At 42.4% G+C, this 13,668-nt stretch overlaps 1 protein-coding gene across 4 annotated transcripts; it reads right to left on the bottom strand.

Moving 5' to 3' along the window:
- Nucleotides 1–37: 37 nt before the first annotated feature.
- On the bottom strand, nucleotides 38–8,454 carry LOC100692878 (granzyme B). 4 transcript variants are annotated; one of them, XM_025903823.1, is made up of 8 exons: nucleotides 7,538–7,677; nucleotides 6,240–6,533; nucleotides 5,097–5,188; nucleotides 1,770–4,921; nucleotides 1,528–1,672; nucleotides 993–1,140; nucleotides 550–810; nucleotides 38–453 (listed from the first exon to the last, which is right to left on the bottom strand). In XM_025903823.1, exons 4-8 carry the CDS (start codon nucleotides 1,813–1,815, stop codon nucleotides 301–303), a joined length of 753 nt encoding a protein of 250 aa, XP_025759608.1. In that variant the 5' UTR covers nucleotides 1,816–4,921; nucleotides 5,097–5,188; nucleotides 6,240–6,533; nucleotides 7,538–7,677; the 3' UTR covers nucleotides 38–300. The 4 variants fall into 4 exon arrangements, with proteins under 4 accessions (XP_025759608.1, XP_025759609.1, XP_025759607.1 ...); XM_025903824.1 differs by having other exon boundaries at nucleotides 1,532–1,672; XM_025903822.1 differs by lacking the exons at nucleotides 38–453; nucleotides 550–810; nucleotides 993–1,140; nucleotides 1,528–1,672 and adding an exon at nucleotides 8,137–8,454 and having other exon boundaries at nucleotides 1,812–4,921; nucleotides 5,097–5,185; nucleotides 7,538–7,915.
- Between the last annotated feature and the right edge of the window lie 5,214 nt (nucleotides 8,455–13,668).

Below are 13,668 nucleotides of genomic sequence, written 5' to 3'. Positions count from 1 at the left end.
AAAAACAATTTTAAAAAAGAGATTCTGAGAGGCCAAAAATGTTTCAAGCTTTATTTTTCAGTCACTAACAAGCGAACCGAGTTTAATTCACCTCAGTTCAGCTGTGAAACAAAACTACAGTTCATATTAAAGCACACAGAAATGATTTGTTTGTTTTACCAACACAACATTTGCTCAGTTTCACTTCTCTCGGTCATTCAGGAAACTTCTTCTTTTTTCTTTCTTCAAACATACAGACGTTTCACATTAACCACGTTAAAACTCTAATGCCTGAAAAAAACACTCTTGGTGCACATTCCTTTATTTTTTCATTGTTTCCTTGATCCAGGGGATGAAGAAACTGACTTTAGTGAACACGTGGGGGTACCTGACATCACTACAGTCCTCTGATGAGGTGTAAGCTGTTATACCTTGAAGCTTCTTCTTGCAGATAAGTGGTCCACCGGAGTCTCCCTACAAAACAGGCAACAGAAAAACTTCACTCAGTCAGTAACTCTTATTATTCATCACTAAACGTTCAGTAGTTAGTCTGCTTCAGATGTGACATACCCGGCAGACTCCTCCACTCTTTTTGGTAAAGTTGGTGCAAATCATGTGATCAGAATTAAAATATTGTTGCCAAATGTTTTCACAGTTAGAAGTGGACTCTATGTTCTCTGTGGCTTCCTTTAACACATTAGAGGGACAATCATGAGCTGTAGTCCATCCCCAGCCTGCCACAGCACATTCCATGTTAGCTGATGTTTTCCCGTTTCCTTCAGGCAGGCCGATGGTCTTCACGTTCTTACTGAGTCTGGCTTTCTTTTTTAACTGTGAACAGAGTGTGTTTGAGAGAGCAGTTACTTCCTGATTTTAGGTTAAAATAATAACTCCCATCCTCACTGCATGATGCAGACGTGACAAATACACAGCCAACAGTGCTTCACAGTGAGACTGATGTGCTTACTTAAATATTCATTTTGTTATGAAGCTTTAAACACTCTTAGTTTTACCTTCAGTAACATGATGTCATATTCGTATCGTCCAGTGAATCCTGGATGAGGGTAGTACTCGGCTACTTGGATGCGTTGCTGAGTTCTCTCTTTCTTGCTGATGTCGTGTGCTCCGAGCACCACGCTGCAAGAACCCCGGGTCTCATTTCTGAACAACAAGAAACACAATGTTCAAAAAGGGAAAGAAGTAAAACTGAATAGATGTTAAAGGACAGATATGTTTGAAGATGATGTGAATCACAATATCAACACAAATGAAGGTCCATACAGTCTTATCAGTGTGTTACAGCGCTCCAACACCATTAGAAAAATGACTCGCAGGAAAACTGTGTGGTCGCCCATCATGCTGTGCTTCCACTCATGTATATGTAACTTTATGGTATGTTATCAGTATAACAGTTTAGCTGTGATACAGTTTTATCATAGTGACTGCTGATAGAACAGGAATCAGCAGCTAAAATAACATCCTTTGACTTTTTTAATAACGTTACGTGCTTGTCCTGTCTGGATTCTCATGACCATATAAAAAGCGTACTTGCAGTGAGCTGCAGTCAGAACAAAGTCCCTCTGAATAAGGATCCCTCCACATGAATGTTCTCCTCCATACTGGACTGACACCATGTACGGTCTGGAGTGGGGCTTTGCCTCCCTGCCACCGACTATGCTGCTCTCAGCAGCCCCTTACAGGAGAACGAAGGTCAAATCAAAACAGCGATCACAGAAAATTGATTCAAATTCTTCATTTTGACCTTTAAACAAGTGGATCAGTCTTCTTACCTGTGAGGGAGATTTGCAGAAAGACGTAAAGGATGCAGCAGATCATGGTGGGACAGAAGCTCCAGGCTTGCAGTGACCCCCCCACTCTACACGCCTCTTTTTATAACCAGCCTCCCACAACAGAAACTTTGTGGTCATAAGTTTCTGCACGGATATCACACCTTTGTCTGCACTGCTGCATGTAACAGGTGGTGCTGCATCACACACCTCCAATAATTTACCAGCAGAACATTATTTCTGTTTTCAAGATAATATAAAGCGCCTGGAAGAAACTGCTGTTGTAAGTTTGTTATTATGTAAATGCGACTGAACTGAATGAAGTTCTACCTGATGCCGTCTGACAGACACATTTTTTATACTCGTGCTACTTGTATCCACGGCTACAGGGGTGGCGCTAAATAACCGGATGGAAAATGTGTATTTAGGTCAAATTAACCACAGTGCACACAAAGGTGATCACATCTCTCACCATGAACCTTACACACTGCAAAGCTTGTTGGCTTCTACAGAAATAAAATGTTACAGTTATGAGAAGCTAATGTAAACTTTATGTATAGTTTTTAAATTAAAAAATAAAGAATTTTACTGAGCTTGGTGACCTAAGAGGTGATTGCTTGATGTGTTTGCAGGTCTATTTCCTATTTTCTTTCCAGGCTTGTTTAACATGTAAGTGATCAATAATTTGGCCTCATGTTTGTGCGGCTTTGGCAACATTTTAACATTTTGCTCTTCTGTGCAACGAGGACCAAGATGAGCACTGTCAGAGCTACAAACCAGGTGAGCTCCAAGGAAAAGTAGTAATCAGCAAACCTGACTGATCAGCATAAGTTATAACTGGAGTGTTTTTTTTCTAATGTTTGCTCGACATTAATGAGTGAGACTGGGCGGTAGCTGGGTAGGGGTGCAGGATCTTTGCCTGGTTTAAGAATCAGGCTGTCATGGTTCTGGGTCATGTGACCCTGCATGTTGACTTTATGGTGTTTCTGATGTCTTTGTGTTGTAATGGTTTAGTTTTTGTATGTAGTTTTTAGTTTAGTTGTGTTTTTTCCTTCTAGGTTCATTATACTCCCAGCCCAGGTTTGCCTGTGTCATTCTCTTTCCTGTCCTGTGTCGCATCCTTGAGTCTCGTCTCCCTTTCCTGTTTACACTGCCCCTCCTCGTGTTTCCTCCCGTCTGTATTGTGCTTTCATGTTTGATCCCTTCCACCCTCCCTAATCACCCTTGTGTCCTTATATTGTCTCAGTTTTCCTCTGTCCTCACTCAGGTCTCGTGTTTGGGCTTCCCTCTGTTCTGTGTGTTAGTTTTACGTAGTGATGTTTTGTGAAGCTTTTATTGGAAAATGGTGCATTACTCAAAGCTTTCCAACACAGTCCTCTTTGCTGACCTCTGCTGGACAAAAATATGAAGAGCAGTTTGAATCTACAGCTTATAATGAACTGCTTTGTTATGACTGGCTGCTCTGCAGAGCTTCTGTCTGATGTCGGGCTGATGTGACGCTTTGATCGGTTGTTTTGGGTGAAAACATGACGTTCTGTCTGTTTTGATGTAAATAATCTAGATGAATAAACCTTCCTTGTTTAAACATGTCCCGTGGTCTGGTCTCCTTTTTGTTTGTGACTTCTTGATGTTTTTTATTAATAAAAATAAAAAACACACTCTGTATAACAATGTACAACACAGTCTTATGATAGGCTGTGAGTAATGCTTCTGCTGTGAAGTCCTTGCCTCCATGTGATTATATAATAAACCAGAGGACAGGTATGTTTATATATAATATGTAACTTCTGTAACTGTAACTATATGTACTGTGTATTTGTTATGTACATGTTAGAGCTGGGAGCAGAACTCAGATGAACTGGTTTTTATTTACAGGCAGACGTCCTCACATCCTGGCTCCATGTCTCTGTCACACAAAATCATATTTATACTGAGTACACTGGACCTATACTCACATATATACTGTGTAATCATATATACTCGTATACACTATATATATACACATATATATATATATACCTGCACTGGAGTGTTTATATAATGGAATCACTGTGATCAGCATTTAACCTGCATGTTTAAAATCACAAGACCCAAATATTTAAGTCAAACATGATCCACAATTATATTAATGAAGTTTGTGACATTAGTGATCAGTACTGTCTGAAATGTAGTGATTAGGATCAATAAGTAACCTTTGATTGTGTTATGGCCAACAGTGACAAGTCCAAACACAGGGTTAAATAAACGTGGCCCTGCTGAGATGCACCTGGGAGCCTGTCTGCCCGTCTCCGCTGCCCAGAGTTGGGATAAACCCTTCCTTAACAGATATAGTAGCTACCCCTGGCAGCAAAGCCAACAAAGTTGTCAGGAGGATTAATTGTTTGGTTGGTTCACTTTGGTTCGCTGTGCTTGCTCGTGTCTCTCGCTGTATTAAACTGTTTTTTCATATAACGCTGTAAACTGTGTTTAACACGGGCCTGGTGGTGGACACAAAGTCATGTTTCCAGAATATTTATCACTCATACTGCACACATCTTATTTAGGTTAATAATACACACAGATGTGTGAATGTGTGTGTGTGTGATTATATCAGATTATATTTTAGATATAAAAAATTGAAAGTTCAAACTGTTTGAAATGAGCTCAGCAGCTGCAGCAGGAATATTTTTAGCATTTTTCAGTAGAACCCGTCTTTACTTTTATGTGTTTTATTTAAAAAGACACATTAAGACAAACACTGCACCACATCATGTAGATGTGCCAGATTCACACACACAGGCTCATTTTCATCTAAATAACACTTTGATTTATTTTAAATAACACTTCTAAAGACACAACAGCACGTGGACATTATATAACATAGACATTCAGTTAAACAGGCATCCAGCATGACACCATGTTTGATGGTCCAGTAACTGCTGTGTTTCACACTGTGGTGCGTTTAATACTCCAGTGTGAGCAGATATAGCTTCAAGTTTTGTTTTAAGCACCAGTTTAGTGCCACCCAGCAGGACCCATGAAACCCAGAATCAGAGGGTGCGCACTGTCAATATCACGCAAAGGTACGGTGCAACATACAACACGCTGAAGTGTCTCCATGGCACACTGTTTCACCCCTCCACCACCGAAACGCTGCATCGCTCTACCTCAGGTGGCTGAAACACACAGATGATTGCAGCTGTAAGCACATCAGCTGTTTCCTTCAGTCATGTTACACATGCATCATGGGAAAACCACACATCTGTGTGTGTCTGCATTTTACATCCTCTACATGCTCTAACCTCTTTTACATGTTAGATACTAAAAAGTCAGTAAATAGTTCATGCTCACCTTCACTCACTGCACGGCTGTTAGAAGAACCACAGCAGCTGCTATCAGATATACAGTTAGGGCTGCAGGTGAGCTCCTCGCTGCTGCACCTGCTGAAGACCGAGACACACCAACAGTCAGCCTCATACCAGAGCATCCTAGGGCAAGTTTCTGAGTTCCCCCAACGATCGGCCAGAATTACAGGACTGAGTAAATGCTTCTCTGACTCAGAGGGACGCTCAGTGTAAGGTGAACTCTGACTCAGATTGAACTTTGACTTGAAACTTCTGCAGAAACATGTTTCATGGTTGTGTCGCCTGCGTCAGTCTGAAATAAGACATGAATGATCGATACAGATACAAAAAGAATATAATCAAATGGCAAAAAGCGACACTGCTTCTGCAAAGCTTGACTGACTACTGAGGGACTCTTTCATGGTTTTGTAATTAAAATTTGAGTGTTTTAGCTGTTTTTAGTTTTGTAAGAATGGAACACAGAGCAGGTTATGTAGGGAGGCCTGCAGGGACACAGGAGGACCCGCATGCATGATAAACCAGCACAGATGTTTCTCTGCAGACGTCCGAGGATTTATTTCATTCCTCTGAGCTGAACAGCTGCTCGAGAGCTCTGAAACTTCCACAATTACTCAGCGTCTTCAGGTCTGACTGCCTGATGACTGACAGGTGGACATCACTGTAGCTTTTGCACCCAGTGATTGTTGGTTTGCTGCAAATGAGCTCCTCATGTCCTAACTAAAATAGTGATGGTCTAAGATTGGAGGAAAATAAAGTAAAACTTTCTTTTTTTTTAAATAAAAAAGTTAATCAGCATATTTCCTGTCAGCTCTCATAATTCATACACTCATCGGCGCTAGCATAATAACCATAAATTATTGTAAATATAAATCAGTAGTAGTAATAACAGTAATAACATGATGATACGCTCAGGCATTTTTGGTTCCATCACCTGAGATTTTAAGGTCAAGGTAACACATCTTAAAAATATGTCTCACATATATTTTAAAAACACTTCATTATACGTGACGTATATTCAGTAACCGACTCTTTGACTTTTAGTTGGTGTCACTTTCATCTTATTTGAGCTCTCCCCTTCGCGCTGTTGTAGTTTACCTTCTCTTGGCCTACTGGACGATGTGGGGCGTACCTGTGTTGAAGTTGTGGGTGACCGTCACAGTCCTGTTCAGGGTCGGGTTGTGGCTGAGACAGATCATGGCCTCGAGACGACCTGCAGGGATGTCCAGAGTGCTGCGGGAGCTGTACAGGTGATCGTGGACGTTCTGCTTCGTTTCAGTGTTGACGTTCCTGGACTCCACTGACTGATGGGAGCTGTTATGGAGGAGGACCCACTGTATGTCAGGGGCAGGAAATCCTCCTTGCAGACTGCACACTGCAGACATAGCCTCTGTATTAACATCCAGCCTGGGCTCCTGGTAAGGCACTGAGGACAGAGGAGAACAAAGATCACCTCCACTTATCACGAAACAGACATTTTGGACGAGAATGCTTATTTGATTTTGTAGTGGGCATTAAACAGGAAAATTAAAAGCATTCCTGTATCTGTGCACTAAATATGAAGCTACATCCAGTTAGCATACATGCTGGAAACAGCTGTCCTGGGGTTGCTAACAACATGAGCGTGCTAGCCATGACAGCATGTTAGCTAAGCTGAGCTAAGCTAGTTGGTGTTATTTTTGTTTGTTTTTGTATTTTGCAGTGATTTGTTTGTAATCTGTTGGATTACAAAGCAAACAAAGAGTTTTTCCTATTTTAAGACATTTTTAATCTCATATTGGGAAATGCTTTTGTCACATCAGGTAAAATAATAATTATAATAAAATTTAATGCAAATATGTCAACAACTTTTGATCCTCTGAGAACAGGACACTGTAAAACCAGAATATCAATGATGGTGACTCTCAACACCTCATCAGCCTTTCATGGCTGAGGGGGTAAAGACATTAAATAAAACTGTTAGTGTTGTTACTGTACTATTGTTGAGTCTTTACATACATACATATAAAGGCCTTGTTGTTGTGATTTGGTTCTGTATAAATAAAATAAAATTGAATCACTGACAGCAAAACCTCAAAAAGGAAACTCCACGTTCTGCATAAATCATAATCACTGCAGATTTTGTCTAAATATAATCTGTGCTGACTGTAGCTGCTTTTGTTTGACCTCTGATGATGTCATCTGTTGCTAGGCAGCTCTGTGAATTAAAAGTTATTCAGCATGCTCAGGTCTGACCATCCCACAGTCTGCAGTTCGTGCAGCCCAGTGTTTGCTGCAGCATGAGCTCATCATGGCCAGCTTCTAAAAGCTAAACTGTTAATGATTAAATATAATCTGTGCTGATGATGTCACGTGTTACTAGCCAGCCCGGTGTGTGCCGGTCTAAGGTGCCTTTCCTATTCTTGTGAGGAAAACAGAAACCTTTCTCACCGCCTACATGTAAAGTCATTTCACAGATTTGTGTGTGTTCCAGGTGGTATCGCCTCGTCCCGCTGTCGTCCAGCACTGCTGCAAATGATGAGTACGTTCTTCCATTATCATCAAGAGTCAGGTTTTTGAGCACGATGGTGATATTCCCTCTGACTATGTCCTGAGGGAAGTCTGTGACTCTGTGTTGATAGAGCTCATTTACATGCTCCGCCACCTTTCTTCCGTTATTATAGGAGTACAAAACCACATTTCTATCGTCTTGCCAATAAAATCGAAGACTCCTCCAGTCCGTGATAGCTCTATCCTGTATGCTGCATTCGAGGACTGCCGAATCAGAGATGGTAGTGTTAACATCACGCACGAGAGTCGCATCGCCCGCTGAGATTAAAAAGAAGAAAGAAAACTGTTAAAGGTGAATGATTTCTCAAATGCTGCGACACTCCAACACCAAACACTCACATCTGTAGACTAAGTTTAGCTCCAGATAGGCCAAATGCTAAAGATGCTAGATAGCTTCGGTGTATTACCACCAACACACACACACACACACACACACACACACACACACACACACACTCATTTGAACTGGAGTAGCTTACCAACCACGAGACTGGAAAATAATCCAAACACAGAAATCACTTTGGGGAGCATTTTATCGGAGACCAGCGAGCAAAATCGATGTTAGTGAACACCAACACGAGAAACGAGGCTAAAGTCATGTGCAGATCAAGAAATACTTTCTGTTCTGACTCTGGCATTCCCCCGTGGCATCAGCGCTGACTCATCGTTTCAAAATAAATCACAACAAAGCTCTAAAGATACCGATTTAAAGCCCTGCTACAGACACCAGCTAATATCTGCACTATCGGTGCCCTGTGACCGCGTGCAGCCCATGTGCTTTAGCTGTTTTTGCAGAGGAAGTGGGACATGCAAAATAGCTGCTGAATAAGAAATGACGTCTGATTGGAGGACATGGAGACTTCCCACTGTCTGAGCCCTTCCTACCCATCAAAGGGTCATCGAGTACCAGATTCAGAGAGTACTTTATGCTCTGCACTTTAAACAGCTTCCTCTCTCTCTGCTGAGGACGTTTAGCTGACTTCCTTGATTTTAAAAACCATCTGCTGCTAGTTACAGATGTGAAATCAGTTTGATACAACAGGAAAGCAGGACCATGACTCACATATGTTTGCAGGTCCAATGAGGATACCTGAAGGTTTCCTAAAGAAGGCTCCCCAAAAGTTGATTCTGTTCATTTGGACGTAGCGTTTTGTGGGAGAAACGTTTCGTCACTCCTCCAGGTGACTTCTTCAGTCTCAGCTGACTGCAGGTTTCCCCAATCTTATAAACAGTGGTTGTTGATCGATGGTCATGAGAATTTGCATAATTAAGATTAAGGAACTGACCTCCCAGCCCATTGTTCCTTCAGTGGGCTGGTTTCAGTCATTATGCAAATGTCCTGTTTATAAGATTGGAAACCTGCAGCTGAGACTGAAGAAGTCACCTGGATGAGTGACGAAACGTTTCTCCCACAAAACGCTACGTCCAGATGAACAGAATCAACTTTTGGAGATTTACTTTCCTGGATGTTTGAGCATGCATGAAGATAAAGAAGGCTCCGTTTGCTGCCTAGCAGTTACTGTAAACCCAACTATGGCCAAAAGGAGGAGACTCGTTACAGCTTCCTGCTGCTGTGGATTAATTCTGAAGTGGGTTGTTTCTCTCTTACCTTTGGCTCCTCTGATCAGGTTGGCTGCTCTGTCTTCAGTAACCTCGCTGGTCCCACACAGACGGTTTGAGTTGTATCGTTAGGTTTCATTTTTCTTCATTAGTCTTCAAATTCTCACCCAACAATCTGACTGTTGTGGAGTTCTTTCTTTGCTGAGAGGAGACAGTCTAGCAGTTCACACTATTTTATTATCAGGCAGATTTGGCTTGCACAGCTTCTCTGTGTCAGGCAGTCTGCACACGGAGAAGGGCAGTACATAATTTAAAGAATATATTAGACTCATAAAAACAGGAAATAACCGTGATTGGCTACTGATGGGGAGATGTCGTGGTTTAGACTCCCTGATTTGTTCTCCTTGGGGTCCTTCTGCACCGTAACGGTCATTAACCTCCCGTCAGGGATCTTGTCCTGTGTGAGAAAACCTCTCCTACCTTACAGTTGTTACCAGGGATGTTTTATTTTCATGCTGATGTCAGCTTTAACCGACACAATGAGGTCTCTACGTCTTGTTGACCAGAGCACCCCGTTATCATCCACCCAAGGCCAAGCAGCCTGTCCTATCTCAAACTGTGTTCTGTAAGCATGTAGTATTTTAACTTGTACACTCCACTCTGGCTGTGCCTCTTGGTTAGCCCTTCACACTGTGGGGTTAATGCTGGTATCAACTCTATTATGAGCATACATTGCAATTAATGTTAAAAAGAAAAAAACACATTTCTTACACATCAGACCAGGAAACATTTTTTCTGTCTTCTGTGGTCCAGTTTTGGTGAGTCTGTGGGAACTGTAGCCTCAGTTTCCTGTTGTAGCACCTGAGGGGCACCAGGTGCGGTTTTCTGCGGCTGCAGCCCATCTCCTTTGAGGTTTGATGTGTCGTGCATTCAGAGGTGCTCTTCTGCATACCTTTGCTGTAAGAAGGTATGCAGAAGTTACTGCTTCCTTCCTATCAACTCAAGTCTGTCTGCCCCTTCATCTGTGACATATACAAGGCATTTCTCCCAGATAATTGCTGCTTACTGGATATTTTCTCTTTTTCAGAGCTTCTCTGTGAACCTAGAGACAGACGTGCGGGAAAATCCCAACAGATCAAGAGATTCTGTTCCAGACAGTATTTCTAACAACCATGCCACTTTCAGACTGCATGGATCAGAGCGATGCATGATGGGTCAGCTGGTTATTCTGGACCAAGCAGAATCCCTGTATGATACCAGTCTTACACCACCGTATGATCCGGACGTTGGCATGAGGTGGAGCCAGTGTGGTGGGGCGTGGTCTAAGGTGTAAGCATCACAGCAGATGCCTTTGTGTCAAAGTAACTGAGGATAAAGCAGTGCTGTCCTTCGCTCTCTTGTCTGATGAACTGGATGCACCTTTGGGACAATGGTGGACTGGTGCCATTTACCTCCAGTCAGTACGTCTCCAGCAGCTCAGATAGCTTCACAGGACCCTGTTCTTCTGTGGCCTAACAGAGGTGAAGATTGCTGTGGCTGGGGAGTGTGTCGTAAGTGGCCCTGATGAGGAAGTCCAGCCTTGCCTTGTTGATGGTGGCTCACCGCATTAATTTCCATTTACTTCAGAGATGATGAGATCTCCTTCTTGGTGGCTTTGGGCCATATTTATAGTTTCCCCCCATCTTTAGCCAGCTCTGCCAGGTTGAGTGAAACCCACCATCTCTTGGTGTCTCAGCCTCTCTGCGGTCTATTGCTTGGGCTGCATTCCACCTCCATCCTGTACGGACCTGTACGCTGGCATTTTGAATGCCTCGGTCTGCTGACGTGGTGGCTTCAGGACTAATGTCATGGTGATGTCACACAGCTTCAGTGGCTATATGAGGCGATGATATGAGATAAACTGGTAAGACCAAACCTTGACTTTCCCTGACAAGAAGCACAGATCGATCACACCAGCAGCTCCTCCAGCCTTCTCCTTGGACTCAGCTCTCCTCCATGATTTTCTCAGGTGACGTTGTTCCTTTACCAACTGTAGGTGTTATCTGATCTGTATGGAACTCTTCTATCTCATTTCAACTGCAAACTTGGGGTCATTAGCACTGACTGTGATAACTCCTTGTCTGACCTGCTGTTTCAATGCAAGCTCACTGGTACCGGATGCTGCCACACATCTTCACTCACTATGTGTTAACAGACCTCTCTGCACTGAATCACACTTCTTATTAATCTCTGTCTTTCTTCCACAGCATGTTTTTATCCTGTCTTCCATCTCTTCCATCTCTCACCCTGAGGTAGACACTAGAGCAGGGCGATATGGCCAAAAATATTTATCACGATATATATTTGAAAATTTGCGATAGCGATATAACTGACGATATAATTGATGCGAGACAAAAGACAAAATACAAAGTATAACTCCAAAAAACCCCAAAAAAGTCCATCCATGTATTTTCACTTAAACAAGCAGCTGTTTTTAATGTGCATTAAAGCTATATAAAAATTTAACAGTGCAAATGCAAATCCCTTGCTGAAAATTTAACCAAATGACATATCCTGAGCATAACCATGTATAATATCCACTAAAGTTAAAAAGAGGTGCTTTGCAACATTAAACTGCAGTGTGCCAAATAAAAAAGTCAAATGTGTATTTTTTGGAGCATAAGGTGCACGGGATTATAAGGCATATTAAGCGAAGCAAAGCAGTCAGATAAATCAAACTTTATTCAACTCATTCTTCTTGCTTCCTCCACTTCTGTATCATTGATTCATTAATGCTGTATTCTATCACAGCTGCTCTATTCCCATGTTGTTGCAGTATATTAATGACTAACCTGGTATTGTGGATGGATTATCTCAGTTGTTCTCCAGACTGAAGTTTGGTCCGTTTACAGCATCCTGCCATGCGATCGCATTTGTCCCTAACCATCGGGAACCCTCATGTTAACTTTTATTGAGTGGAAAAAAGTTAGCGTTCATCCTCCAGCTTTACTGTAGCTGTGTCCCAAAACGTCGGCTGCATCCTTCTCGGTCTTCGAAGGACCCGGCCCACGTAGACCGCAAAGGCTGGGTCCTCCGAAGACCGAGAAGGTCGGAAGTGCGAGGCTGTGAAATGGGACGGTCTAGCCTTCAGATTTGCGTCACCGCTGTGTCGGTGGAGTTTAATAAACTCGGCCGTCTGCTCCTTGCTATCTAAAATATAACAGGACACTGGCGTAAATTCTCGACCGTCTCACACTTCTGTTTAATCAGTTTTCTGTTTGACATTTATTCAGCTGTGTGAAAATCCCGGAGGAACCCACCCGATGGATTAATAAAGTTTTATTTAATCTAATAACTTTGATCTCAGCCAAACCGATTTACTCCGGAACAAATAAAACACAGAAAAAAGCCAAACAATTACATTTTGAAGTTATCCGAGTGACTACTCATGTTTAACCTGAGTAGCGAAAGAGCGGGGGTCTGAAAACGATGAAGCCGCGATTCCGCTGCTCTCGCCGGCTCGAGTGACCACTGAACCCCCCGGCTTGCTATCGAGCGGGTGGGTAACAGACGTCGCCGAAAACGTCGGCGCACTTTTGCAAATATGTGATGTCTTGATAAACCAAGCAGATATTTGAAGTTTACACAGCTACTTTCTCACCTGAAAATATGTTAAAAGTTTATTTTGTGACCCAGAAAGATTAATAAGACTAATTTTAAAACTTAGTAGCGGCCGCCATTGTTGGCAGCTGAAATTTGGCTGGGCCGCACTATGAATTCTGGGATATGGTGGGCCACGAAGGACACACCTGACCCACCCTTCAAATTCGGGGAAATGAAGGACGCATTTGTTGGCCGCATTTGAAGGAGTCGACGAATTGGGACAGCCTTCGTCGCCTGGCTGTGACGTAATCGGCCTTCAAATGCGGCCTCCGGAGGATGCAGCCATCGTTTTGGGACACAGCTCCTGTTTATATTATGCTAACATAGCTGTGTCGCTAGCGATCACGTAGCACATCATTATATAGCAGCTAGCCCAACTTCAGTAACCCTACAAACGTCACTGCTGTTTAGTTTTCTGTCTTCATTTATGTTGGAAGTGATAGCAGAGCTGTACGTTTGAATTTTTTCAGAAATCTCTCAGTCAGAACATGCTATATCATGCTTAGGTGGAAGCTAACAAGCTAACTTCCTGCTAACTTCTAACTCCGCTAAATGTAATAAATCCTGTTTTCATGGATGCCTGGATGTTAAACTTAATTGTTACACCCAGTGTTGCCAACTCCTCAGTAAGGAAAATCGCTATTGGCTGTCCTAAAAGTCGCCAGAAGTCGCTAAATGACATCATCGCCTAATTTGCATAATTGGTCATGCTAATGTAATTGTAACCTACGTTGCTGGAGAGAGAAATAACATTGTGGAAGAGACATAAAGTGAGTAAAAAACGTCCTAAATGCATTTAGAATTTATTT

Source organism: Oreochromis niloticus, linkage group LG16 (genome assembly GCF_001858045.2).
Source record: "Oreochromis niloticus isolate F11D_XX linkage group LG16, O_niloticus_UMD_NMBU, whole genome shotgun sequence".
In the NCBI taxonomy this organism is placed as follows: Eukaryota; Metazoa; Chordata; class Actinopteri; order Cichliformes; family Cichlidae; genus Oreochromis; species Oreochromis niloticus.
The sequence above is the reverse complement of the archived record's forward strand: the minus strand, read 5'-3'. Positions and strand labels throughout refer to the sequence as shown.

Excerpts from the sequence above, each read along its gene's own strand:
- LOC100692878 (XM_019353185.2), bottom strand. The coding sequence starts at position 8,188 with ATGCTCCCCAAAGTGATTTCTGTGTTTGGATTATTTTCCAGTCTCGTG. Across the intron at positions 7,916-8,136 it reads ATTTTCCAGTCTCGTGGTTG|CGGGCGATGCGACTCTCGTG; the intron begins GTAAGCTACTCC and ends TTTTAATCTCAG. Across the intron at positions 5,189-6,239 it reads CACCCACAACTTCAACACAG|CAGGTGCAGCAGCGAGGAGC; the intron begins GTACGCCCCACA and ends CTCGGTCTTCAG.